The sequence below is a fragment of the Chelmon rostratus genome, chromosome 6 (assembly GCF_017976325.1).
Source record: "Chelmon rostratus isolate fCheRos1 chromosome 6, fCheRos1.pri, whole genome shotgun sequence".
NCBI classification, from domain to species: domain Eukaryota; kingdom Metazoa; phylum Chordata; class Actinopteri; order Chaetodontiformes; family Chaetodontidae; genus Chelmon; species Chelmon rostratus.
Genome location: NC_055663.1, coordinates 5147532 through 5172590, shown reverse-complemented (window position 1 = coordinate 5172590; position 25059 = coordinate 5147532). Strand labels below are relative to the sequence as shown.

General features: G+C 43.5%; 1 protein-coding gene across 1 annotated transcript; it reads left to right on the top strand.

The window, feature by feature from the left end:
• Nucleotides 1-1282: 1282 nt before the first annotated feature.
• Nucleotides 1283-13797, top strand: csnk2a2b (casein kinase 2, alpha prime polypeptide b). Its single transcript, XM_041938427.1, has 12 exons — nucleotides 1283-2299; nucleotides 2740-2851; nucleotides 5598-5699; nucleotides 6933-6983; nucleotides 7493-7552; nucleotides 7733-7816; nucleotides 9721-9831; nucleotides 10031-10132; nucleotides 10613-10713; nucleotides 11934-12082; nucleotides 12834-12915; nucleotides 13105-13797. Exons 1-11 carry the CDS (start codon nucleotides 2196-2198, stop codon nucleotides 12908-12910), a joined length of 1053 nt encoding a protein of 350 aa, XP_041794361.1. The 5' UTR covers nucleotides 1283-2195; the 3' UTR covers nucleotides 12911-12915; nucleotides 13105-13797.
• Nucleotides 13798-25059: the final 11262 nt, after the last annotated feature.

The window sequence follows — 25059 nt, the reverse complement described above, 5'->3', positions numbered from 1 at the left end:
AAAAAAAGCTTTAAATGCTTGAAACTCAGTGTTTGAAAGCTTGAAATCTAATAAACAGATTTTGCAACATGAAACAAAGTTTTGAAGGCTGGAAAATCTTACCAGTGTAAACTTATTATGCATTTGAGTTTTCCTTCCTCACAGCAGCAGTACTCTTGTTGTGTTTCTCCATGACATTTGCAGGGTGTCAGATATGTCACTGTTCTCCTGGTGTTTTAGATTGTTTTCCAGGTTTGACACCTTTCAACAGTGATCTGGATACTGTTGGGACAATTTTTGAAACATTGAAAATTGACTTTCAAAAGGGTGGATCTTTTTTTCTCCCTTCACCCCAGAGTTTTTTAAACTCCCTGACAGACTGTCTGACCTGGCTTTTGGCCCAGTTTCTTGCCTAGTCCACGCATATAAGGGTCGATATTTAGACAGGGTTCTTCATTCTTTAAAAAATCCCACACAAGCACTCCAAAATAAAAAATCTCTGTCTCTATGAAATCGCAAAAGCACAATTGAATGCCAGACCAACAGGTGGCAGTATGACCCTACCCATAAGGCCATGTTGTCCAATCAGAACCCTGAAAAAAGCTAATAATGGTAAAGGAGCTGTAAATAGAGGTCCCACCGCTTGTTTATGAATCCTACTCTGCGGAGTGAGAGAATAGTCAGTACTAATCTGTAACAAAATCATGTTCTTCTTAGACGTAAACTATAAAAACTACAAATAACTATAAAAAAACTTCTGTATAATAACTAATTTCTTATGTTCTCTGGTAATTTTATTATACAAGCAGTGATGATTGTATGTTCATGTTGTCCAGTGTTAAGCCTCTATTTGATCATGTGATTAGTGTGCATTTCATAAGAAGTAACAATCTTAAACTATGGCCCCTCACGATAGCATGCACCGGGGGGGGGGGCATCGAAACATATGAAACTCTGCTAACGTGTTGGAGAACAACTGTACAGAGTACGGAAATTCAAATACAAAAGAATGTTTTGATTTTGATTTGTTTTAACAAAACATTGTGCAAACCTTCAAAACTTAGTTTAAATTTAGCAAAACACGTTTTTATTACATTTAAAGCTTTCAAGTTTTTCTCCGTTTCGAAACATGGCATGATAGTAATTAGTCCCGTGCAAATGCGGGTGAAGTAGCGTTTGACAAACAGTTACCCTCCAGCACATCCTCCTCACTAGAGGGCGCTGTGTCCCGGCCGCTCAGTCGAACATCACGTTCCTCAACTTCACCCCGGCAGCCAGCTGTTTTCACATCCGGGCGGCTCTCTCGCTCCTCTTCAATCGCAATCCGCTTCCCTTCCCTGCGCTCTCGACCGGGGAGGTCTGTGGCTGCAGAAGAAACTTCGGAATCCCGGACCCCTCCGACGGCGTCTGGTACCGGGCCACTGAGGCGCTGCTTCCCCGCACAGCCGGTCGCACATGACGCGGGCTCCGCCGATGGTGGTGCACGGCGCCGAGCGCTCCCCGTCGGTGCGACATCTCCGCGCTGAAGTAGCATCGCTGGCTAACGTTAGCTAACAACATCGATCTCTCTCTGCTGCTCCACCCCCCTCTCCCTCCGGTCGACCCCCGCTACCGATCCGTCACATCAACAGTTGATTGATAGCTAACACTGAGCCACCGAGGGCAGCCCCCTTCCCCGACCGTCCATCGGCTAGCGCAGGAAGCCCACCCGTTTCCTCCCCGAACGTTTCGGATCGAGGGCCCGCAAAGAGTAACGTTAGCCTCGGAGTTTAACCCGTAACATTTTAGATCACCGACCCTCTCTCCGCCTCTGTGGCCTTTTAGGGGTCCGCTTCCTCTCTACCTCAACACCCCGATGCCTCCCCGTCCCCGTGTGTAACCTCAGCTGCACTGTCACCCCGACCCTGATCAGCCCCCCCTCTGTGCCCCACCGACACCGGCTATCCTGCTTCTGACAATCCGGCCAAGGAGCGCTGCTCGGCGCGCAGACTGCGGCGAGCCCCGGCGGACATCTCCGGTTCTCTCCCTCCTGGTCTCCCGTTTCTCTCACTCTGACTGCAGAGGGAAGCTAGCTGCTTGGCCTTTTCCATTTCACACCCACACAGACAGCAAATCCGGTTACTACCCCTACAGCCCCGCTCCAGCTTGTCCGCGGTCCCCACTCCAGTAGATCTCCGTGCCGCACGCCCCACAGCGCCCGAGCCTCGGGTCTCGCCATGCCGGGTCCGGTGGCCGGTAGCAAGTCCCGTGTGTACGCAGACGTCAACACGCTGAAGAGCCGGGAGTACTGGGACTACGAGGCCCACGTACCCAACTGGAAGTGAGGACATTTCTGTTTACTGCAGGTTGCTGTAATTGCATGCATGTGATGTCTGACCACAGCGGATAATGGGTGTGTGTGTGCACGGACTGGATGCTGGTGGAAGAGCAAAGTGTGGCAGATGTGTGTCTATTATTATACATAGAGCTGTGAGGGCGTGATGACATGGTGGTACCACAGTCTCTCAGCCCACCACCCTGCTGTTCTGCACTGTCTGACACCTTCCTCACCTCCACCTCTGTCCTCATGCTCACCCTCTATGCTGACTTGAATAACACCCAGAAATCACTTTATTCCTGAAGGCAGAGCTCCACATCAGTGGCAAGAACACTTACTTAATTACTCACCGACTTAATTGCAAGCTGATGCTGAAAATATTTTTTCGTCCTTTCTCACATAGTCACACAAGCGCTGCTCTGTTTCTCCGTCTGTCCCTATAGCAACCAGGAGGACTACCAGCTGGTTCGTAAGCTGGGCAGAGGGAAGTACAGCGAGGTGTTCGAGGCAATCAACATCACCAACAATGAGAAGGTGGTGGTCAAGATCCTGAAGGTGAGCAGCGGGGTCACCTCTTGCTGAGTGCTGAGTGTGGGGTTTGAAGCTGTTCCTTTTGAAATGGAGTAAAACACTAATTTCTGTGAAGAGTGAGGGAGCCTGAGTTCTTCGGATCCCAGAAAGCTCCACACACTGTTTGCGTGAAATGTTTTGTCTGAAATCTGACAGCTTCTTAGGAGAGTTGGAAAGATTAGTGGAGTTGTTATCAAAGTCATTTTTTAATGTAGAAACAGAAACATTCCCCAGTAAACTCAATATCCTTGTGTTTGGGCTTTAGGAAACTGAGATGAGCATTTTCTGACATTTTAGAGACTAAGCAATGAATGATGGTGGGTGTAATAGATGATGAAAGTCATTGTTATGTATTGAACTCTTTCTATGTGATCCACTCAGTTTGGCCGACAGGTTTCTGTCTGCAAACTTGCAGTGACAGTAGAGGCTTCAGGGCGGTGCCACACGCTTTTCCTGCAGATCTTAATTTTGGGTATTAGACTATTATGTAGATGTTTAGGTTAGTGCTAAAACGTTTAGTGGATTAATCAGATGATTGATTGACATGCATTTAATCGGCAACTTATTTTGACATCTATTACTCATTTAAGTAAGTAAATCATTAAATGCTCCTAATTGATGAGGAAATAAATAAATGTCTACTACTACTAACGACTACTAAAAATTGACATTAATTTGTTTTGCGTATTTCTTCATGTATTCGTGTTTTTGTGTCAGTGTCTGCATTAATGAAGCAGGCAGTGCTCGCCGCACTCTAACGCAGGAGTGTGACTGATTGGCCGGATGACTTTTGCCTCGCTCCTGGGGTGCGAAGCTAAGCTGACTGGTACACCTGCTACTGATGTCACCCAGCTGCAAGATGTTTAGCTGCTTTTTGGATGTTTTTTTGATTTATTCATCAGTTAGTCATTTTCTGTCCTCGGTGAGGAACAGATATTAACGCTTTATGTGCACTGAGAGAACAGCAGTCATCTAAACGACAAACGTATAGGTTTTTGATTATCGATCTCTGTTGGATCACACAGAGAAATCAGAGATGCTCAGATTACTTGGCTGGTGACAGGAATCTGCCGCTTTTTAGCATGCTCGACCATGACCGCCGGCCGGCCAATCAGTGTCAGATGTATCCGATTCTGTTAGATCCAATGAAATTTCCATGCATGCAGCTCGTCCTCCTGAAAGACAGACAGAAATACTTTGTTTTTGTTGCATTTTTGTGCACTCGTTTCACTTCTACTCAGTGTGAGAGTCTTTACTGAGCTTTGCTGTCATTTATGGTCATACTTTCTGAGAGCTTTCTCTCCTGTGCTGCCTGTCTGTGTGTTCCACCGAGGGTTGAGCACACACACACACGTAGCACAGACAGGGACGTTACTCGAGTTGATGACCAGTGTCTGTTGTTATGTACGTCTGCTGCGCCTGTTTTCTTTTGGGAAAGTGAAACATGTTAGATAAGGTAGAATTCAGAAAGACAGAAAGAAAATTGGAAAAGGCCACAATCGGACTTTAGCAAAATCAGAAATCAGGATCTGCCAAGAAAATTGCCTTTGCTGCATCGCTCGACATCAATCAGTTGAACATGCTTAGTCTGTCATTGTTTTTCCACATTCTGAAGCAGCGATCAGTCAATGATCAGCCTTCCTGCTGCACCCGTTCAGCTGCTCCACCAGAGATTAGAACCCTTCAATAGAAAGTACGATGGCTGATGTTTGGAGCTTCATTGTGAAGCAGGTGAGAGATGAGGATGCCTGTTACCACAGCGATTTAACCAGGCACAGCGTCAAAGCCAGCGTCAAGTTATCTGTCAGTCATTTCAATGTAAACATCAGCCTCCCTCCAGCACTAAAGAATGACCGACTCAGCAGGTTCAGGATCACAGTCAGAAATGTGCTTCCACGCTGGTGACAGCCGTGGCCGGGGCGTCCGTCTGTCCGTCCGTCTGTCCGTCCCAGTCACGTGAACGTGATTTATCTGTTCATCTGTTGCTGACCAGCGAGGGTAGCAACGTTTCATCCCCTAGTCGACCTATCGCGCTCATCCCTCATGTCTCCTGGCTGCAACTTCGTGTTCTACCAGAATACACACACACAGAGAATTTGATCCTTTTTTCTGTTGCTCTCAGTAACCTCACGCACTAACAGACAGCAGAACAACAACACTAAAGCTTAACAAAGTCAAGTCAAATCAATTTTATTAATACATCCGTATATCACAAATCAAAAAAATTGCCTCAAGGGGCTTCACAATCTGTGCAGGAAACGACATCCTCTATCCTTCGTCCCTCGACTCGCATAAGGAACAACTCACTCATTAATGGGAAAATGGAAGAAATGCCAGGAAGACGCACAGTCGATGTCGCATGTGCACAACAGACCAACATTACAGTTGATTCTAGTCCAGCTCAAGCTCATTGGTTCTGCTGATATTGAGCTTCAGGTGATTGTTGCACCATGTGATGAAGCTCTCCATCAGTCCTCTGTGCTTCTCCTGGAAAAACTGTCTATAAGTGAAGACAGCATGTTTCTACCTGGGAATGACTCACTGGGTCTTACATGTTTATATAGTGAAAACTGCCATTTCATCAAAAAATACACTTCGTACCTTTTATTAAATCTCCTAAAGTCTTTGCTGCATATGTGATATGAGTGTGGTCAGTTTTCTGATACCCAAGACGTCTCATCTGAATCTCCTCTCCCTTTGTTTGCCTTGCTTGGTCTTCCCGTGGGATTAGCCGGTCAAGAAGAAGAAGATCAAGCGAGAGATCAAGATCCTGGAGAACCTGCGAGGGGGGACCAACATCATCCGACTGGTGGACACAGTCAAAGACCCAGTGGTAGGCTCGCTAACGGCACGTCCGACCTGTCAGAATAAATGAATGAATGGAGACAGAAGGATGGACATAACTAAAGCCCAGTGTTTGCTTTAATTACTTTAAAGTTAATGACTTTAAATTTAATGACATTAAAATTAGGGGATGGACCAATCTGGCCAAAATGAAGGGCAATATTGGTGCCAGCGCTGTAACATATTGTATCCGTGCATCCCTAATTCTAGTGTTCCCGGTGTCTATTCTTGCATTGAAACATTTCTGTGCAATGTCGTTCACACCTTCGATTAACAAGGAAGTGTCCTTTATTTTATTCCAGCAAGTTGTCTTCAAGTTCACATGACAGCTAGCAAGTTCTTGACTGTATTTCTGTGACTGATGCTGTTTTTGTTCCATTTATTTCCACTCTTTTCAGTCCCAATAATATCACTCCTCTTGCAGCATGTGATCAAACAGCTGCCTTACATCTCTTTCACATGTGGATATTGAAAGCACAAGTAAGCAGCTGCCAACATGGATTTCAGGAGTGATCGCAGGTGTTGCAAATGGTTTAATCACTTTTGGGCAGCGAGTGTTGATTATCAACTCGATGTGATTGTTGCTTTTATGATGGGGGTGAAACCTGTTGCTGTTGCCATGTGGAGCAAAGAAACCTTGTAATTTCAGCTTTCCTGTCACTCTTCTTTGCTTATCTTAGTTTACAGGGTCAGGGTTTACCACTGGTCCAGAGATTCCTGGAACATCTTAATTTACAGAGGTCTAATCGAATGAAGTAAAGTCAGGAAGTTGGATAAATTAGTCTGTGCTTCAAACCAGACTGAAAACCTCTTATGAACTTTTCTAAGCTGGAAACCATCAATATATTTAGGCCATGGAAGCACACTGACTTAGCCACTTTCAGCGCAGTGGTGGGAGCCATGCTACAACGACAGAGGTTAGAAATGTGTTTTATATTCACAGTTTTTGGACAGTTTAACTGAAACCAAGCAGCAATGACTGCTCGTCTGTCTGTCAAGTGATGCAGATGGTTTCATTGTGTGTCCAGTTCGGGTCCAGTTCACTTCCAGGAAGTTGATCACACAGCGGGGGCTGTCCAATCTGTGATTAATCGGGTGGCTGAATCAGTAATGAGCGACATCCTGCTCTGCTTTTCACTGTTGTGTATGATTTCTTGTTTGACTGATTTCAACCCTCTGACACCCCCTCACCCCTCTCTGTCTCTCTTTGGTGGCTGTACAGTCCAGAACTCCAGCGCTCGTCTTTGAATGCATCAATAACACAGACTTCAAGGTACAATGAGCACGTCTCTTCTGCATGCTTCTGGGTAGGGCTGAACGGTTCATTGAAATATTATCAAAACAATATGGCTGAGTGCAACATCCAAACCGCAGGAGCTGCAGTTTTTTGATAAAGGTAAAATGTGTCATAGCATTATGAATGAAGCACTGTGGTGCTACAGAGATGCTGCAATCAGATGATGCAATCAGATTCTCTGGATGTTAGGGAAGATGCTTGTTTGCTAAAGAACCCAGCGAAACTCACTCACTCAAAAATCATATTGCAATATCTGTCAGAATAATCTCAATATTGTGTTTTTTGCATGTGGTTCAGCTCTACTTCCAACTCTTTGAGGTTGCATTGAATTTTTTTTTTACTGGACCCGGCTGCTTCTTGCACATGTCCCATGTTGTAGTGTTTTGATCAGTAGAGGGCAAATGGTGCAGGGCCCACCAACTTTTTTTTATTTCAAATTCAACTGTAACATTCAAATCCTGATGTAAATGTGTGTTTTCCTGCAGGAGCTGTACCAGAAGTTGACAGATTATGATATCCGTTTCTATATGTATGAACTACTGAAGGTGAGACCTGTCACATTACATGCTGTTGATTTCTCCCTTTTTAAGATGTTTAATGAATAAGACATTTAATCACTTAGTGTCTATTCTTGGTCAGACTCCTGAGAATTCAGTCAACTGTATACACACACACACACACACACACACTTATATCTCTGTCTGCTGTGTGTGTGTGTCTGCCAGGCTCTGGACTACTGTCACAGTATGGGAATCATGCACCGTGACGTTAAACCCCACAATGTGATGATCGACCACCAGTTGAGAAAGGTAGGTGGTGCCCTATATAGTTCTGTTTTTTTTTTCTTCACACACCCACACACACACACATATTATCTCTCCCCTGCTATTTCAGCCTCTCGCTCTCTCTCCGGCTTTCGTCTTCCTCATTTTGTATATTCTCCGTTTGAAGAAGAGTGAGATTGTTGTTGCTTGGTAATGCATTAGCATTGGCTTATACACACACACGGTGTCCCCGCAATGTGTTGCAGTCCAGTCTGAGCGAGATCCTTAAAATAACAGCACGTGTATTTTCCATCTCAACAAGCGTGTTTCCGTTGCTCTCTGTTGGTGAGTGCTGCAGCACCGCTCATTCTGTACCCAGCTCACAAAAGCGTTTGTTGTGACTGTTCTGAACATCTGACAAAGAAATGTCGCGTGGTGACGAATGAGCTCGAGCAGTGATGGCAGAGCAAAGAGTACACAAAGTCTGCAGCAGCAGCAGCAGCAGCAGCAGCAGCAGTGGACGTGCCTCTTGTTATGGCCGTGGATGATGGCTGTTGCTACAGGCTGTGATTGGGACTGGCTGGTCTTTTTTTTCTTTCACAGTACCAAAGATGGTTACACACATACTGCAGATGAACACAGTGTCTACTGCATACTGCTTGTCACAGTCATATGTAGTTCTCAAGTGTTAATTCTGCTGTCAGACTGGCCTAGGTCGGCCTCGCAGGCTGGGTCGCCTGCTCACCCGGCTCTGGTATTGGTGCCGATTCTGACACCGTTTCCTGCCTAATTCTCGTCTCATTTGTGGTTTGATAAACTATAAATGCATCAAATTCATTTTTCATTATTTTTGTGGCTTTTTTGAGCCTTTATCAGATGATAGAACAGCTTAGAGATAGACAGGACGGGGGAGAGAGAAGGCTGGAATCAAACCTGGGCCGCTGTTGCAGTCTTCATTCCAACAATGATGCTGCTGTTGCTGTTCCAGCACTCTGCATGGTGGGTGACAGTAGGCGAGGGAGACCGGTCCCATGCACACTGGAGATTTTTGCTGAGCCAGCTGAACATCCGGGTAATTTTGGCATGCTTGATGTTGCTTTCACTTGCAGACTGCATGCTACACGTTACATTTTGACTAAATCAAAACATACTGCTTGTGTAGTAGGTGGTTTTGAACGCAGCCACAGACTTATGGCCATGTTGACTGCTGTGACCATGATTTATTTTCAGCTGCCACCTCAGCACAATGTGACTAAAATATCAACCTACAGTGAAAAACAGACCAACACAGCTAATGCTAACTAATGAAAGCAAGCTAACTGCAGAGCTTTACATAGAGTAAACATAAAACACAATTACTGTTCGGTTGACTCACAAAACTTTGACCTTCCACTCACAGCCACGCCGCCTCGGTCACAGCCGGTGGCTATAGCAACAGCTGGTGCTTGGCCCTGCTGGGGTTTCCTGGAACAGTGTAGAGTGTAGAAAAATACAAAAATAGGAAAAATCAGATACTGTATATTTTCATCAGTGCATCCCACTGACAGCTGTATGAATGACTACTATCTGCTGGGCAACACTGCATTAAATTGAAAAGCACACGTTCAGCCTTGGCCAGTAGGGGGCAGCAGACAAACATTGATCAGAAGTAACCCAACATGCCTCACAGGACACATCAGTGTGTGCTGATGAACACTGATGATGGATGGAGCGAGGTTCTCCGCCTTGTGAACACATGACTGTGTAAAGGATGTTATTAAATAATCTTATGAACACTTGTCGTTGGTGAACACAGTTTGTTTGCAAATGAGCGTCCCAACTTTTTTGGAATCGGGGTTCTGTGTGATATGAGGTTACACCTGATAGTGTCGTTCAGTTGGACTTCCGCTATACTCTGTTGCAAAACTGTGCAGCGAAGCTGAATGAGGATAAATTGTGTGTTTCCATAGCTACGCCTTATAGACTGGGGTTTGGCAGAGTTCTACCACCCATCCCAGGAGTACAACGTCAGAGTGGCGTCACGGTACTTCAAAGGCCCCGAACTCTTGGTGGACTACCAGGTAACACACACACACACACATACACACAGCCCACATTTAAACACCCTTTAGAGATATTTTACTTTCTTTCGCTCTCACAATTACACAGAAGAAGAACACACATTCACACACACATGTGCATTTTTAAAATGTTGCCAATCGTGAGAAAATGTGTCTGATGTCTGTGTCCTCATCATCAGTTGATGATTTTGTGTTTCAGATGTATGATTACAGTCTAGACATGTGGAGCTTGGGCTGTATGCTGGCCAGTATGATTTTTCAGAAAGAGCCCTTCTTCCATGGGCAAGACAACTATGACCAGGTACCTCTGACACACATGTGCAGCTCCCACACACCAGCAACAACAGCAGCACATGTATAATGAATGAGACAGATGAGTAAAGATCATTAATTACTGATTTCATGCTCACACAAATACTGAAAAGCAAAATAAGTCTGGCCTGCTTCTCAGCTCACACGAGGCTGTTTGGGACTTCCTGTGTCTCAGTTAGACACAGGAAGTCCCAAACTTGTAATGGAGACAACCTGTATTTGAATCCTGGACCTTTATCAGATGAGTAGAACAAGAGCGCTGAGAGTTTGTCACAAGAGACTGGACGGTGTGAGAAATTAAAAGGGGGAGAACAAATACAGGTTTATCAGTAAAACTAATGATGTAGATTAAACATGGAGGCAAACCATCTTCCTGACCCTAGTTTTATTCGTAAATGGTGAGTGAATATGTATCAACCATAATGATTCATATTTCAAAGTGGTACTACGAGTGTGTTGTGTTTTCTAGTTGGTGCGAATTGCCAAGGTCCTGGGGACGGACGAGCTGTTCGGCTACCTGCGTAAATACCACATTGAACTGGACCCGCGTTTCAAAGACCTGCTGGGACAGTAAGTCCACTCTGCCTTTGCCTCTGGGAGTCCCATCACACGCCACTTACTGTGTCATGTAGTAGTAGCTCTGGAGCTGAATGTCAGAATACAGGCTAAAAATATCCTCAGGAGCAGCAAAGTGACGTAGCATGACGAGCATCTGCTCTGCTAAAGGCACTGAGGATCAGATCAGATTGAAACTGCTAATTTGATATTTTTTGAACTCACAGTGCTGCATATGTCCTCACCTGACACACATTCAGGAAATCTTTAGCACTGCCATGGATAAAATAAAGACTAATGAAGCCGCTTTTGATGTTAAAGTAAAGCAATATAAGTTTAATTGTCACATCTAGAAGAGGAGGCCTCATGAAATCTACTGACACCCTCCTTGTACTCGAGGCAGTCCTGATTAAGACCATCAATGTTCACTTTCCAGCACACAAAGAAACGTGATGTCTGCCTGCCGTTCTGAAATGTGCTTTGTTGAAACTGCATCACAGGTGGTTGCAGACGTGAGTTCACATTTTCCGCTGCAGCTCCCTGCTGTGGCTCCTCTTATGTAATCTTGCTGAGGGGGAATGTGGTGGGAAAGGTTTTATCTCATTGAGTTTTTCTCTCCAGATGACCGAGTTTATCCTTGTAGTCAACAAACCTTTTGAATGCAGTTTCCTGTCCATGTTCATATCACCTTTTCTCATGTCCACCTGCATGCTGCTGTGCATACACATGGGTCCCTGTGTGCATACACATAGCGCACAAAATACGAACAAAGCAGGGACCCACTTCTTACACATTGTTCTCTAGCACCACTTGTGGTCAGAAACGCCACAGGGGACCTTTAATGTCTGTGTCACTGCAGCAGCACAGACTCCTCCTGCTCTCTGCTGCCTTAAATGTGAAAACCTCAAGTTTGATCTTTTTGTTGTCGACGGTCATTTTCCTCAACATGAGGAACAACTTGGAATTCTTCATATGAGAAAATGATTGCCTCCCACCTCCAGGGTTCCTGCTCTGCAGCTATCTCTGACCTGTGGCCTCTCCATTAGGCATAAAGGGAATTTTATATGCTAATCAGACAAGAACACGCTTTCAGAGTTTGCACCAAATGATCATACTATACGGAGATAACGGACACATCTGCTCACATCGGTCAGTGTCGTGATGCTGCTGCTAGTAGTTGCGGTGCTATCAGTAGACGTCCCCTCAGCTGTGGTGTCTGTTGTGTGTGTCTGCAGGCAGAGCAGGAAGCGCTGGGAACAGTTTGTGCAGACAGAGAACCAGCACTTGGTGAGTCCTGAGGCACTGGACCTGCTGGACAAGCTGCTACGCTACGACCACCAACAGAGGCTGACCGCCACAGAGGCCATGGAGCACCCCTACTTCTGTAAGCAGCACACGCAGCAGTCAATGGCAACACACACACAGATACAGTAGGTGAAAAAGTTTGGGACAGTCCCAGATTACGAAGAGTAGTCCTGAACTCTGTCCTTTTGTCTCAAACATACTTAACCCAAGTTTGGATTAGTTATAGCCTAATAAAGCATAAAGTAGTGATTGTTGGTGTTGCCCACAGACATGCTGACCACAGCAGGGACTGTAGCGTAGCCTTTCAAACTTGAAAAGTCTGTAGTGTACATGAATTACGGCTGTTGTAGACTTTCATGTGATTTAATGTTTGCTTACTCTGAATGGTAACGTACTGGAGGCGATGCCCACTGTGTCCACATGACCCCACCAACCCAGCCAGCTCCCTGCCCCGTATTTCAACCACCCTCGTCCGGTCACGCTGGGATACACTGAGACTTGCTGAGGGGTTTTGTAGCACTCAAAGACATGAAGCTGAATGTAAATTTGGAGTGTAAAGTCAACACTAACTGCTGCGTTGATGTGCCAGGTTCCATCCCAGGTGAATGCAGCATAAATAGAAATAATGATCACTGTGCAGCACAGTACTGAGTACTGAGTTAACTACAGCAGGAGCACATTCCTGCGCTCCCGCTGTAGTTAACCTCGGGCTCTTCTTCCCACTCATGGTCTCAGTGTTTTTCTGGGTTTTGAAATGGTTCTAAAATCCAAGTAGGACGAACTGAAGTTTGTGAGGAGTTCTTGAAATGTAGTCGTCTCTCCTCCTGCAGACCCAGTAATAAAGGAGCAGTCGCTGTCAAACTCTGACAACAACTTGGTTTCCAGTGGCAACACTACAGCGCGATGAAACAGGTGAAGTTAAGTTTGAAAGATTGCTCACTGATCGCAGACTTTTGTAAGATTCTAAGATTTGTGAGATTGTGTTTCTAAGATATTTCTAAGTCATGATTTCTGTGATCATGTCCCCTCTTTCCTCTCCTCCTCCTCCTCTCTTCCTCCTCCTCCTCCTCACACTCTCCTTTGTTCTCTTTCTTTCTGCAGAAGTGGAAGAAGAAGGATGTTTGTTACCTCAACTTTGTACCCGGTTGTGACAGTAACTTTGACAAGTGTACAGTGACAATGGATCAAAGTAACTCTGACCAGTTACACACTCACAGACATGTGCATACGGACAAACACGCGCGCACACACACACACACACACACACACACACACACACGCAAACACACTCAATGCAAGCACACCCTCTATACAAACACACACGTGCAGACATGTATACATACACCCTCCTCCTTTGTATCAGTCTGCGATTGGCTTGTCCTGGTTCCCTGTCCAGCAGCCTGACCAATGAGCTTGAAGCTGCTCCCCCATCGTCCCCCAAATCGTCTTTTTCCTCCCAGCTCAGTCTCACGTAGGTCAACAAGGACAAACTACTTTTAAAGACAATTCAGTCCCCCCTCCCCTCTCTTTGGTCCCTCCTTTATGTCATCCCCCCCTTTGTTTGCATCAGCATGGAGAATGAACAGGAGTGTGAGCCTGTAAGCCCCCCCCCCGACCTCCTCATCCATCCGTCTGTCCCCCTCCTCCCTCCCCATTCTGAACCCCAACAGACAGACAGACGTCTTAGCACTACTCCAGTTCTGAAAGCGGCATGGTGGACTCTCTAGATAGAATGATGATGATGATAATAATAATAATATTAATGAAAAATAAATGATTTTTATTTAGATGAACTCTGCCTGTGTCGAGAGTGAATTTATTACTCTGGGTCTCACTGATTTGAGAAACACTTGTAAGTGATAGATAACCTAGATTCAGATTCACAATATGGGCATTAGGTTGTGGATATGCAGCACTCACATGAACATGACTTCAGTTTGACTTGGCATCATGAGCAGTGCAACAGAGCCAGTCCAGAATGTTGCCTGTCCAGACAGGAAGTTCTAACAAAAAATGCGCCGTACAACAGTCCTGCAATAGACCTCAGGGTTATAATCTGAGGATTTGATTCAACTTCATCATCATTTTGCAGGCCGTAGTTTGTAGTTTATGTTATTGTAAGAGGTGTTTCTATTATTTTGTCTATCCTATTTAAGAGTAGGCTAAAAAACACAACATTTTAGATATACAGCATCCAAAATGGTCATAAAGTTGAGTCCCAACACCTGAAATGGTTTTGCCAAGAGTATGAGAACCTTCATTAAGGGGGGGCCTCTTGCAGTACTGTTGTATTAGACTGCATTAGTATTAGCCAGGTGTCCTGATAAACTGACTTAAAAAACGCAGAATCCACTGTTAATGCCTGGCTATTCTGTATAAATAGCTCTTTAAAACAGAGTGCAAGCCCACACTGAGTGTTGGGAATATCTTGTTTTATTTGCATTTTGCCATTTTATTTTTAGTTTGAACTACCATCCTCTTTCACAGCACTCCCACACAGGGAGACGTGTAATCAGTGAAAACTTTCCACTGACGCTATTTTAAACCCCAACCTGTAACCTCTACTCTGATTCATACGCACTGTAGCCCACGCTGAAAACCGAACCTTATGACCAAAATGTTCCAGATGACGTACGAACGTGGAGCTGACATACAGGAAGACGAGCGCACCTGCACAGAACAGACACCGGGCCGCTTTAATGAGAGTGGTGGACACCAATCAGCTGATGAACTCAGTGTGTCAGTGAGTGTTTGTGTATGAAAGCTGAGCTCAGCTTGTGTAACGCTGCAGCACCTGGCTGACAGCCAATTAAATTGATGAAAGGGTGACACTTGTTTTTTTAATTCCACAGACTCACGGTACATAATCTAATAGCACAAAACAACAGGCAGACAACATTGGCAACTAGCTGGTGAACGTAGTGGAGCATTTAGCAGCTAATGAGCCAGATATTTCCCTCAGGAGCTGGTGAAGACCAAAACAGAGCTCGAAGAGAGTGAATATTGGACTTGCATTCATCAGGCTTACACAGGACTCCAAACGCACGCCAGTGTTGCTCAGTATCTGCTGGATGTGTAAACATGTTCATCTTAACTTAAAAAGGTGATAATATGTCATTATTGTGCTTACAGCTTGTTTCTGCTGACCCCAAGAGGTAAAAAAAAAAGGTGTTAATGAATGCAGACTTCTATAACCTGTAGATGCCAGAAACAGCACTGAGGAGAGCAGTGAGAAGTTGTTTAGGTAGTCCCAACTGCTTGTCATTTAATCATTTGTTAATATGACAGTCTTGGTCAGACTGGCTTTGGTTTTAGATTTTAGACAATGCTTTCATCAAGGACATCCACGTAGAGCATTGCTGCATTAGTAATAATAAATTGACATTTTCCCTCAAACTTAGACAAGTTGTTTTGGGATGAAGCTGCCTGTATCTACAGTGCTGTAGGCAGTTATGACTTGTTGTTTTGCTTGCAAATTGTGGGACTCTGATCAGAATCGTGAATAGAAGCTTTATTTGCATGATTCAAAATGATAGCTCTCACTTCCCAAAATTTCAAAGGCTGGTCCTCACTGTCTATATAATGCAGGAACAAAGGGCCCCAGCCAGACTCAAAGCAGGGATGCTGCGTCTGTGGTTGACGTCTTAACCTCCAAGCTACAGGGATGCCCCCAGTACAAGAAATTACTTGTGATGGTGGACCAGCCTTTGTTCAGAGCCAGTCTAAATTGTGCATATTGGAGATTTACTGAAACATTCTTGCATTATGTGAACATTTCCTCGAGGTAGTGCTGCAGAGCTTTTTGTTGTTGCAGCCAATTAAAAAAAATCTCAAGTAAAAGAAAGTCACTGATAAGGAGGAGGTCCTTCACCACATGCTGGTTTCAAAAAAAAAAAAAAAAAAAAAAAAATTGAAGTGCTTCCCAACATGCTAGTTTGTAACCTTTGACATCATAGACATCCATTCAGGCAGAATGAGACAGATTGTACATTAAGTCCTGTTTAGTGGAGCTAAATGGTTTTATGCTTCATGGCCATCAGTCAGGCATATCCAAGCCATTCCATCAAGGGCCGTGTGGCAGCAGGTTTTTGTTCCAACCAATCAAGAGGTCACCTAATAATCATCTGCAGACTGAGACCAGCAGTCTGTCCAGCCTGGTGTGCTCCACCTTGGTTGGAATGAAAACCTGCAGCCACATGGCCCTTTATGGAATAGTTTGGACATGCCTGAGTTACACAGAGCTAAGCGCTTAATGGCTAAAGATTAAAAGAACAGTTCAACATTTAACCTTATTTGTTCTCTCGCTGAGTTAAATGTGTACCACTGTCCATTCCATAAGAAGCTATGTAAGAGCTTTATATAAAGACTGGACAAGAAGACTGGAGACCACGAAAGATTTGACCCAATCTAACCTAAACATAAATCATAAGACAAACTAAAAAACAATAAATGGTGAATACAGGGGCCATAGGGGCCCAGGTGAGCTAATCATCCGAAGCCCCTCTCATATCAACCAGTTGCTAGGACATGTTGGGGTTATGGGTGGGAGTATTTCTTGGTCAGACGCTGTAGTCGCCAGTCTTTATGTCAGGCAGAGCTAGGGCAGCTTCATATTCCATGTGCAGTCATGAGAGTGGTATCAGTCTTATCAAGAAAGCAGGTGAGGACAGCTCCAAATGTTGCACCTTTCCTTTCAGTTCGTACAGGCCACCGTTTCACCGTGTCATCCCTCTCCACGCACTTTCACTTGTTTCGATCACTTCGTTAAAATGAAACATTCAAACGCTGACATATCACACTATGGTACTGGTATCCATTGAAACTTAAAATGGGAGCCCATTTGCAGTGGTGGGAAACTCTCTTCGTACCCTGCTGCTGACAAACGTTGAGCAAGGTTGTTAGCACGAGAGTCAAAGAACATCATGCGAATCCACTGTTCCACTGTGACGACAACTCATTCCACTTTAATACATCTATGTCATATTATCACCTGTTTGTTTATTGTATAATGTTGAACCTGTTCTGTGTAATTATGATTAATTTAATGTATTACATTAGTTTTCTTTAACAGGTCACACTTGTTTTTGTTGTGTGTTTGTGTGTGTGTGTGTGTGTGTGTGTGTGTGTGTGGTGTTACTGCCTGAAGTATCAGCTTCCTCCTCATATAGAAACCAGATCTATGGTTTACTTTTCTACAACCTGACTCCTTACTCACGTTCAGGTACACTCTAACATATGCACACACACACACACGTATAGAGAGCGAGACGTATCCCCGGATGCACAGGAACACTGTGTTACCCTTTTAGAAACGTGGCCATGAAACATTCAGAGGCAGACTTGTCTGATCAGCTGTGGCTACTGTCCGGTCATATACTCCAGTCTCAGGTCTCTCTGGCTCTCTCTCTCTCTCTCTCTCTCTCTCTCTCTGTCACACACACACACACAAACACACACACACACAGTCAGCTCTCTGTTTTCTGTGTACAAAGGCACATGTGAGCTGTAGTTTCCACAGTTCCACAATTCTGGGCAGGTTACTTCTGGACCTTGTGGTCCCTTTTCAATTAGCTCTCTTCCATCTGACTGACCTTCCTTCGGTCAAAGTCACTGAAAGTCACCAAACTGATTCTTCGGTTGTATTCAGAGGGCAACATATCAGTGCTGTCAGGAGTTTCATATAACATCGACAGCATGTGTGGCTTTTTGTGCCGTAATTTACTCTAATATTTTACAAATAGGATCAAAGGACTAAGGATGGAAAAGCAAGTTGCACACCTAGTGTTTTATGTAGATTAAAAGATTGTTAACATGTGTCATACAGTATTTGCAATGGTGGTAGATTTAAACAAGTCTTAATGTCTACAGTAATGCTAGGAGCTCCATGAGGCTGTGCTGTAATCTAACATGCAAACAATGACAACATTAACGTGCTGAATATGCATCTGTCATATGTTGCCACCCCTCAAAAATGCCAGCCCCCTTCTCGTCACCCCATAAATATTTTTCTAGATCCGCCCCTGGTGCTAACGTTTAGCATATATGATGTTCACCGTGCTCACAATCTTATTTTAGCATGTTAGCATGGTAACAGTCAGATCCAGCCAGAATGAACCCAGCAGACTGTCCTCCAGGCAGTAGCCACTCAGCGAGCCCTCCACAGTCAGCCTGGCTGGACTCTGCAGGACATTGGGGGAGGTCTCCATGGGCTCTCCGCAAATGTGTCCAACCTCCAGAACCAGCTGAGCCCATCTGCCAAGAAGCAAGTTTCTTGATCATCAATTCACCCAGTGTTCCAGTCATTTTTGTTCGTCTGTGGCTCATTGAGCATAACCCCCAGAGGAACTGGGTCTCTGCCAGAACTGTTGAGTTATTGTTGATCTGTCCATGGCTCCACCTGAGTACCATGACCTCCAAGCGGTTTTAAGTCGACAGCAAGTCTGTGCCAGTGCACCTCTCCCATACAACTGCCTCGACAACCTCTCCAAGCCTGAATGAGAGGATGCGGAGAGATACATAAAGGACCTTAAATCACCCTTCCGTCAGCATCGGCCCTTGGTGCTGGCTTCCTCTACGATAAAAAGGACAAAACCCTCCGTTCATGCATCGATTTCGGATGACTTAAGAACATAACGGTAAAAACAAATATCCTCACCTCTCATGACCTCTGCCTTTGATTCTCACCAGGGGACCACTGTGTTCACCAGGATGGACCAATGCTCATCACCTGGTTCAGATTCAAGAAGGAGATGAATGGAAGATGGCCTCATCAGAGTGTATTCCGCCTCCTCTTCCTCTGCCTCATTGCATTAAAGATAACCACCCCACCTACATGGACCATCATCTCCTGGACTCTCGCTGCTGTGGGGACTGGGCAGGATATGGCCTGGAGGACAGAAGTTGGATTCCTCGTCGCCTCACTCTTGACCCTGCCCTTACCCCGGGGTTCACTGTCAGCATCATTTGTTTGTTTGGACTTAAAACGGCTTTAATAAACGCCAGCCTTTCACTCATTCTTTTCCCTGATTAGATCTTCTATGAGTGCTATTCAGCAGAGGGAAAACCTATATATGCAAACATGCTGAGCTGTACATCAGCAACATCACTGAGCGAAGCCGTGTAATTACTGATGTGCAAACTGAATGCATCACCATGTGGTTGTCGCTACAGCAACCTACATTCATTCATACAGCTGGTGATCCTCCAGTTGCTTCAGGTAAATTTCACACAGCAGATCATCCATACACTAAAAGAATGATGCAGGCACAGAAACTATAGACCACCTAGGTTTTTATGCTTGGTCTCTATTGCTGCTAATAGAACACAAATGAGAAAACTGACCTAGTCTATTGATATTTATAACAGATGATATTCAGTCAGTAACATTCATTTTACTTTGATTTTAAAGGTAAATTTGCATTGCATCAATGTTTTGTAATGTAATTATATTAAATGGATTGTGACTCATATGGTCCCACAGAGAATCAGTTAACTCTGCAGCTCCACTTTATTTAGTATTTACTCAAATACTGTACTTAAGTACAATTGTATTTTTTATTTAAATTGTATAACTTTTATAACTTTGACAGCATTAATCATTAGCTGACAGAGATTTTACAAAAAAAACAACAACAGGACAACAATTTATGAAATATGAGAATGTGTTATAGTTAACGTTATATAACAGTATATAACATGCTCTACCTCCACCAGCTGAAACATGCATATTATATATGTTAACGAATCAGAAATTATGTTCCAATTACATGATATATACCATATAAACAACAAATGCATTTTCTTTAAGTTTTAATTAAAGTTTAAGTTTTGCTGTGTAAACGTTTGCGCTTTTCATAACCTCTTTGTTAACTTTCTTATCTCAAATAAAGGACATTGATGTAACAGAGTATTGTAACAGTATGGACAGATATGAGACGTGAATACTTCCTCCACCGCTGCCTTTTAGCCACCTTTACCTCACAATTTTGTTTTTATGACAGACTTGTTTTGGTTCATTCTCACATTCCCGCAGCATATTGCAGCTGTTTTCTTGAAAAGTTTCAGACAAACCTAATGTACGCTGCCTGCTTAGCACCAAAAAGCAGACAGAGAGAGAAACTAAGGAGCTTATGACATATAATTTTCACATTAGTTGATGAACAGAACTCATATTTATCAAGTGGCCAGAAATACTAACAATTAATACAAATTGCTCCCTGCCTGCTGGATGTTTAAGTGGAAAAGTTTTGCTAACATGTAAGCCATAGCAGCATTATTAGGTGATTATATGTAAGGGCTGTATGTTTTTCAACTTGTTTTGGAGCTTTCTCTTCTCCTTCTTTGGCCAAAAATCAAGGAATACAGGCTAAACTCTGTAATGTTTGTTATCAGAGATTTGACACCACCAAATTTGATTATTCTAAAACTCTGATTTAAATAGTGCTTTGGTTTATTTATATGAATCTGTATCCCCACAGAAACAGCTAGGCAACATTTAAAGGCCCTAAAGAATCATTTTATCAGTCAGATTCTTACTATAGGTAATTGTGTCCTGCTTTAAGTTTGAAGTTTGAATTGTTTCACATGAAAGATTTCTGTATATGTGTTTTCTTCTGTGCTCTTCTCACCACTTTAAAGGGGGTGGGCCTCAGCTGGCGCATATGATGTATGTGATGTGACATATGTCAGTGCACTTATCAGGTTTCAGCAATGTTTCACTGATGCTGGATTGCTTAGTCACTGTCAAAGTTTTTAGTGTTAAACCCTTAATAAATAATAACCCTATAGATGTTTTCTTTAACCTTGTTTTGTATTAATATAAATGTAATTTTCTTTTTTTTTTCCAAATATTTTTATTGAAAACAAGTAAAATACTTTCAATCACAAAATTACATTTTACCTTGTTTTGTTTTGTAACTAAATATATGCATATATGCACACATATGCACACACATACATATACAAACAAAAAAAACATTAAATGAAAAAGCACTCTCTAAACAGAGTGTAGAAAAAAAAAAGAACAAACTACATCCACCCACCCCACCCCACCCCACCTCAGCTCACCACGACCAGTACCTGCTAATGGTTACTTGAATATAATTAAATGCAAAAACAACAGGCACACATTCAATCGGACAGTACCTCTAAATTTGTGAAATACGAAATAAAGGGTTGCCATTTAAAGAAAAACTTGTCAGTACAACCTCTCAGCGTGTATTTAATTTTCCCAAGTTTTAAAAAAAACATGGTGTCAGTAAGCCAGCGGGAAATGGGAGGGCATTTAGTAGACTTCCAATGCAACAATAAAACCCGTCTTGCTAATAAAGATGTATAAGCTATAATATCTTTTTGCATCGAGTTTAGTACAAGTGAGGCATCAGGAACCCCAAATATGGCAATCAGAGGGCAAGGCTGCAAATTTACTCCAAGAACGGTGGACATAATAGTAAAGTAGCCAATCCAGAAACCATTGAGATCAGGGCAAAGAATAAATGTAATTTTCAAGAGAAATACGATTTCATGGCTCTAAGGTCATGCTGTTTTTTTCATACAAACACACAAAGAGTGGATGTGCAGTCACAATTTGTTAAGACTGACTTTTTTATTGCAAATTTAAGAGACAAATGCACAAAAACAACACTGCATGCAAAGAACAGAGGGAACAGCTGCTATTTCATAAACAGAAACAGTTGATTGTGACCACATCTGCCAGATATGGACAAAGCATTTTGGAAACGGCCACAGTATCAGCAAAGCAAACAAAATCATTTATCAAAGGGATTCAAATACATAATTGATATTAAAATGCAGCAGACAAGCTGCATAAAAAAAGGTGTTGTAGGGAGGAGGAGGATGAGAGGAGGAGGCAGCCAGATAGAGTTTCACTCTTCAATTCCTTGAGAGGATCAGAGAGAAAAGTGATGTTTGTCCCTGATTCGGAGGCTGAAGGGAACCAAAACTGAAATGAGAGGAGTCAATAAAAGTTCCACTCTGCTGAACACAGGAAGCCTGATTAAAAAATATCAAGAGAGATGCTCCTCTTTCTAGGGTGTGTGGGGATAAGATCACGCTTTCCTCTCCTGACGGACTGCAAGTCAAGCGACCATCGCCCTTCAGCATCCTCAGTCAAACGGCCAGCTGTCCAAATTGGAATAATCTGAATGAATTTTCCCACTGGAGGAGTGATGAGCTCCCATGTCGCTGTGAGGGTTGGAACTTGGTGGCAAACAGGTTTCTGCTGAGGGTTAAAGGTTTGTTTGCGGTCCCGCCAGGCCTCCTGGGTCAGCCAACACGTTTTATACTGCGTTTGTGTCTTAGACAGCTCGGGACGCATTTCTTCTCCGACTTGGTGCCGGGCGACGCCGGGGCCGGGGCTGCGGACCCCTGCTTCCTGTGCAGAGAGAGAAACCAGACACAGAGGCAGGGAAATGAGAGGAGGAAGTGCGGTTGAGTGTTCGTTCTGGCAATGACATGAGTATTCAATTATTAACCGCAGACTCCTGTGGCCTCTACTGACAGAACCAATGGAGTGATCACAGTCCAGTGTCGGGCTGCCAAGACCTGCACCAACACGCTGCTTATTGTCCTCTGTAATTGCATCAATAATGTAATAATAGTACACATAACTATTCATGCCTGTCAGTTAGTCAGAGTCATTATCCCTGAAGAATCAATGCTCGCTAAATATGTTCAACCACCAATAAATGAATAATATACTGAAATAACCCATTACAGTTACTGGTCTCCAATGTGTGTGTGTAAGCTGTGATTAAAGGCTTTAGTATTGCTTAATAAATGACTAAATATCTCAACATCTAGATGAAGGATTTGCACACATTTAATTTGAGACGTTCATGTGACCGGGAGGATGTAGGCCCATATGAATGACTTTTTCTCTGGCACAACCAGCAGGCTGACGTTTGAATTTGTCCAGGGTTTTGGTTTCTGACCAAATATCTGCAGAACTACTGACATTCCCATCAGCCTCAGCAGGCGAATGGCAGCATGTTAAAATGCTAAGCAAAGAGGGCAAACATTGTATCTGCTAAACATCAGCATGTTAGCGTTGTCATTGCATGTAAATGACAGGACAGCACTGAGACAGTGGGCCTTTGTGATGACACTAAACACTATATATTAATATTTGCATCCTCTTATGAAAAACGTTTCAGTGCTGCAGGTGAGTGCAGTAGAGTAGCTCCTCACCTGGCGGCAGCAGCAGCAGTGGCAGCCTCTTTGTTCCTGACCTGCTTCATCACCTTCAGCATGCGACAGATCTGTCTCAGGGTCATCTTGGGAGCGTGGCACGCCAGGCGGGGTCGAGGGGTGCTGCGAGGGCCCCGGTACGTGAGGAGTGACAGATAGTTGTCCCCCCTGGGTCCTCTCCCAAACAGCTGCAGTGGCTGAACGCTGGCATAGCAGGATGCAAACTGGGGGTCACGGAGGAAGGAGAGAGAGAGGTTCCACATGTGTTGTGATCTGCTGCATACATAGATTAGACACATACGTACAGTTTACATGCATGCCTACACAGGCTCTATTCCTATTCTGTGGAAACAGATAGGGCCATGCAAAATAACAGGATTTACATTTTCTGATTCATCTCAATTTTTTTTTAATCAAAATTCAGACATTTGAGTGCTAATGTTTTACATCTCTCATGAGGGTAAGGGTTAGGGTTAGGGTTCCTGAATTCTGTTGTTTCTCAAGATTCTAGCTTTCAAAGTGTAATACTATATACTAAATACATGTGTTGTATCTGTGCCTTCAGTTTTATGTACTATGGATAATATAATACAACTGTTTCTTGCGGAAAACTAAAAGATTTCTTTTGAAACAAATGATAAAATGATGCACTGAAACATGGAGTATTGGGTGAATGTGTGTGTTACTGCCTAAATCAACACAGTGATAAACCGTAAATGTGTACACTATGTACTGCTGCGCAATGTGTGTCGCACTTAATGTCAGGCTCCGTTTTTAAAACTACACACTTTGTTACTTAAGAAATCATTTGACCACTGATGCACCATGGGAAATACTGATTATTATTTCATTACTAATTGCTATTATTGGCCTCCCAACATTTTAATCTGCTGCAGCACAATAGATACTGTAGTTCAGGCAGCAGAACATAATGAGGCTGCTACGGCCTCAGCTGTGTGCCTCTGTCATTCACACTTCACGTTACACTCTGACACACACACATACATACACTCACGTACACATTGCACCATTTTAATTAGCATACGAGCCACTGTCTTCCTCCTGCAGACTTAATCACCCTCTCCATCAGAAACTCAAGACACACACACACACACACACACACACACACACGGATCGATCACACAAAGAGAATTCGGCTGTGCAGATTCATTTACAGGACCGACACTTGATCGTGTAGATTTGCCTCCCGACAGCTGTTTTCTCATTCACACACACACGGACACAATAGCTGACCTGTATCTTGAAATTGTCATGTACAGAGAAAAGAAGAGCTTTGATAACAAACACACACATTCTCCGAGTATCTCTCCTCCCACAGTATTCTCATTTACATCTGACAAATTACTTTTTAAACTGAATTACAAATACATGAACTAATATGTTCAGTTTTGAGTGTATGAATGTGAAAATCTCTCATGCAAAATACTGAACTTTACACTTCAAGCATGGCAGGCCACTTCGATTGGGTTTGCTTTTAACTGCTTGACCTGCCTGATAGAAATTAACAGTCACTTTAAAATACAATTAAAAAGGTGAATCACACTGCGTGAACGATGCAGCACTTAATCACAGCACTTACTTGCACACAGGGCAAACACTCAAAAACCCTTGTTTGTCTACGACTGAATAATTCTGACCTGAGCAAATTTTAAAGTAGAAGACATGGGTTTCATGCACATGCAGAAAAACACACACATCACACATCACACAGATACTTACAGGAACGACAGTAGCCATGAGGAGTGTTAATGCTCTGTGGTAAAGAAATAATCAGTAGAATGGGAATCATTGCCTTCTTATACTGAACATGCCAACAGGACCGGGCCA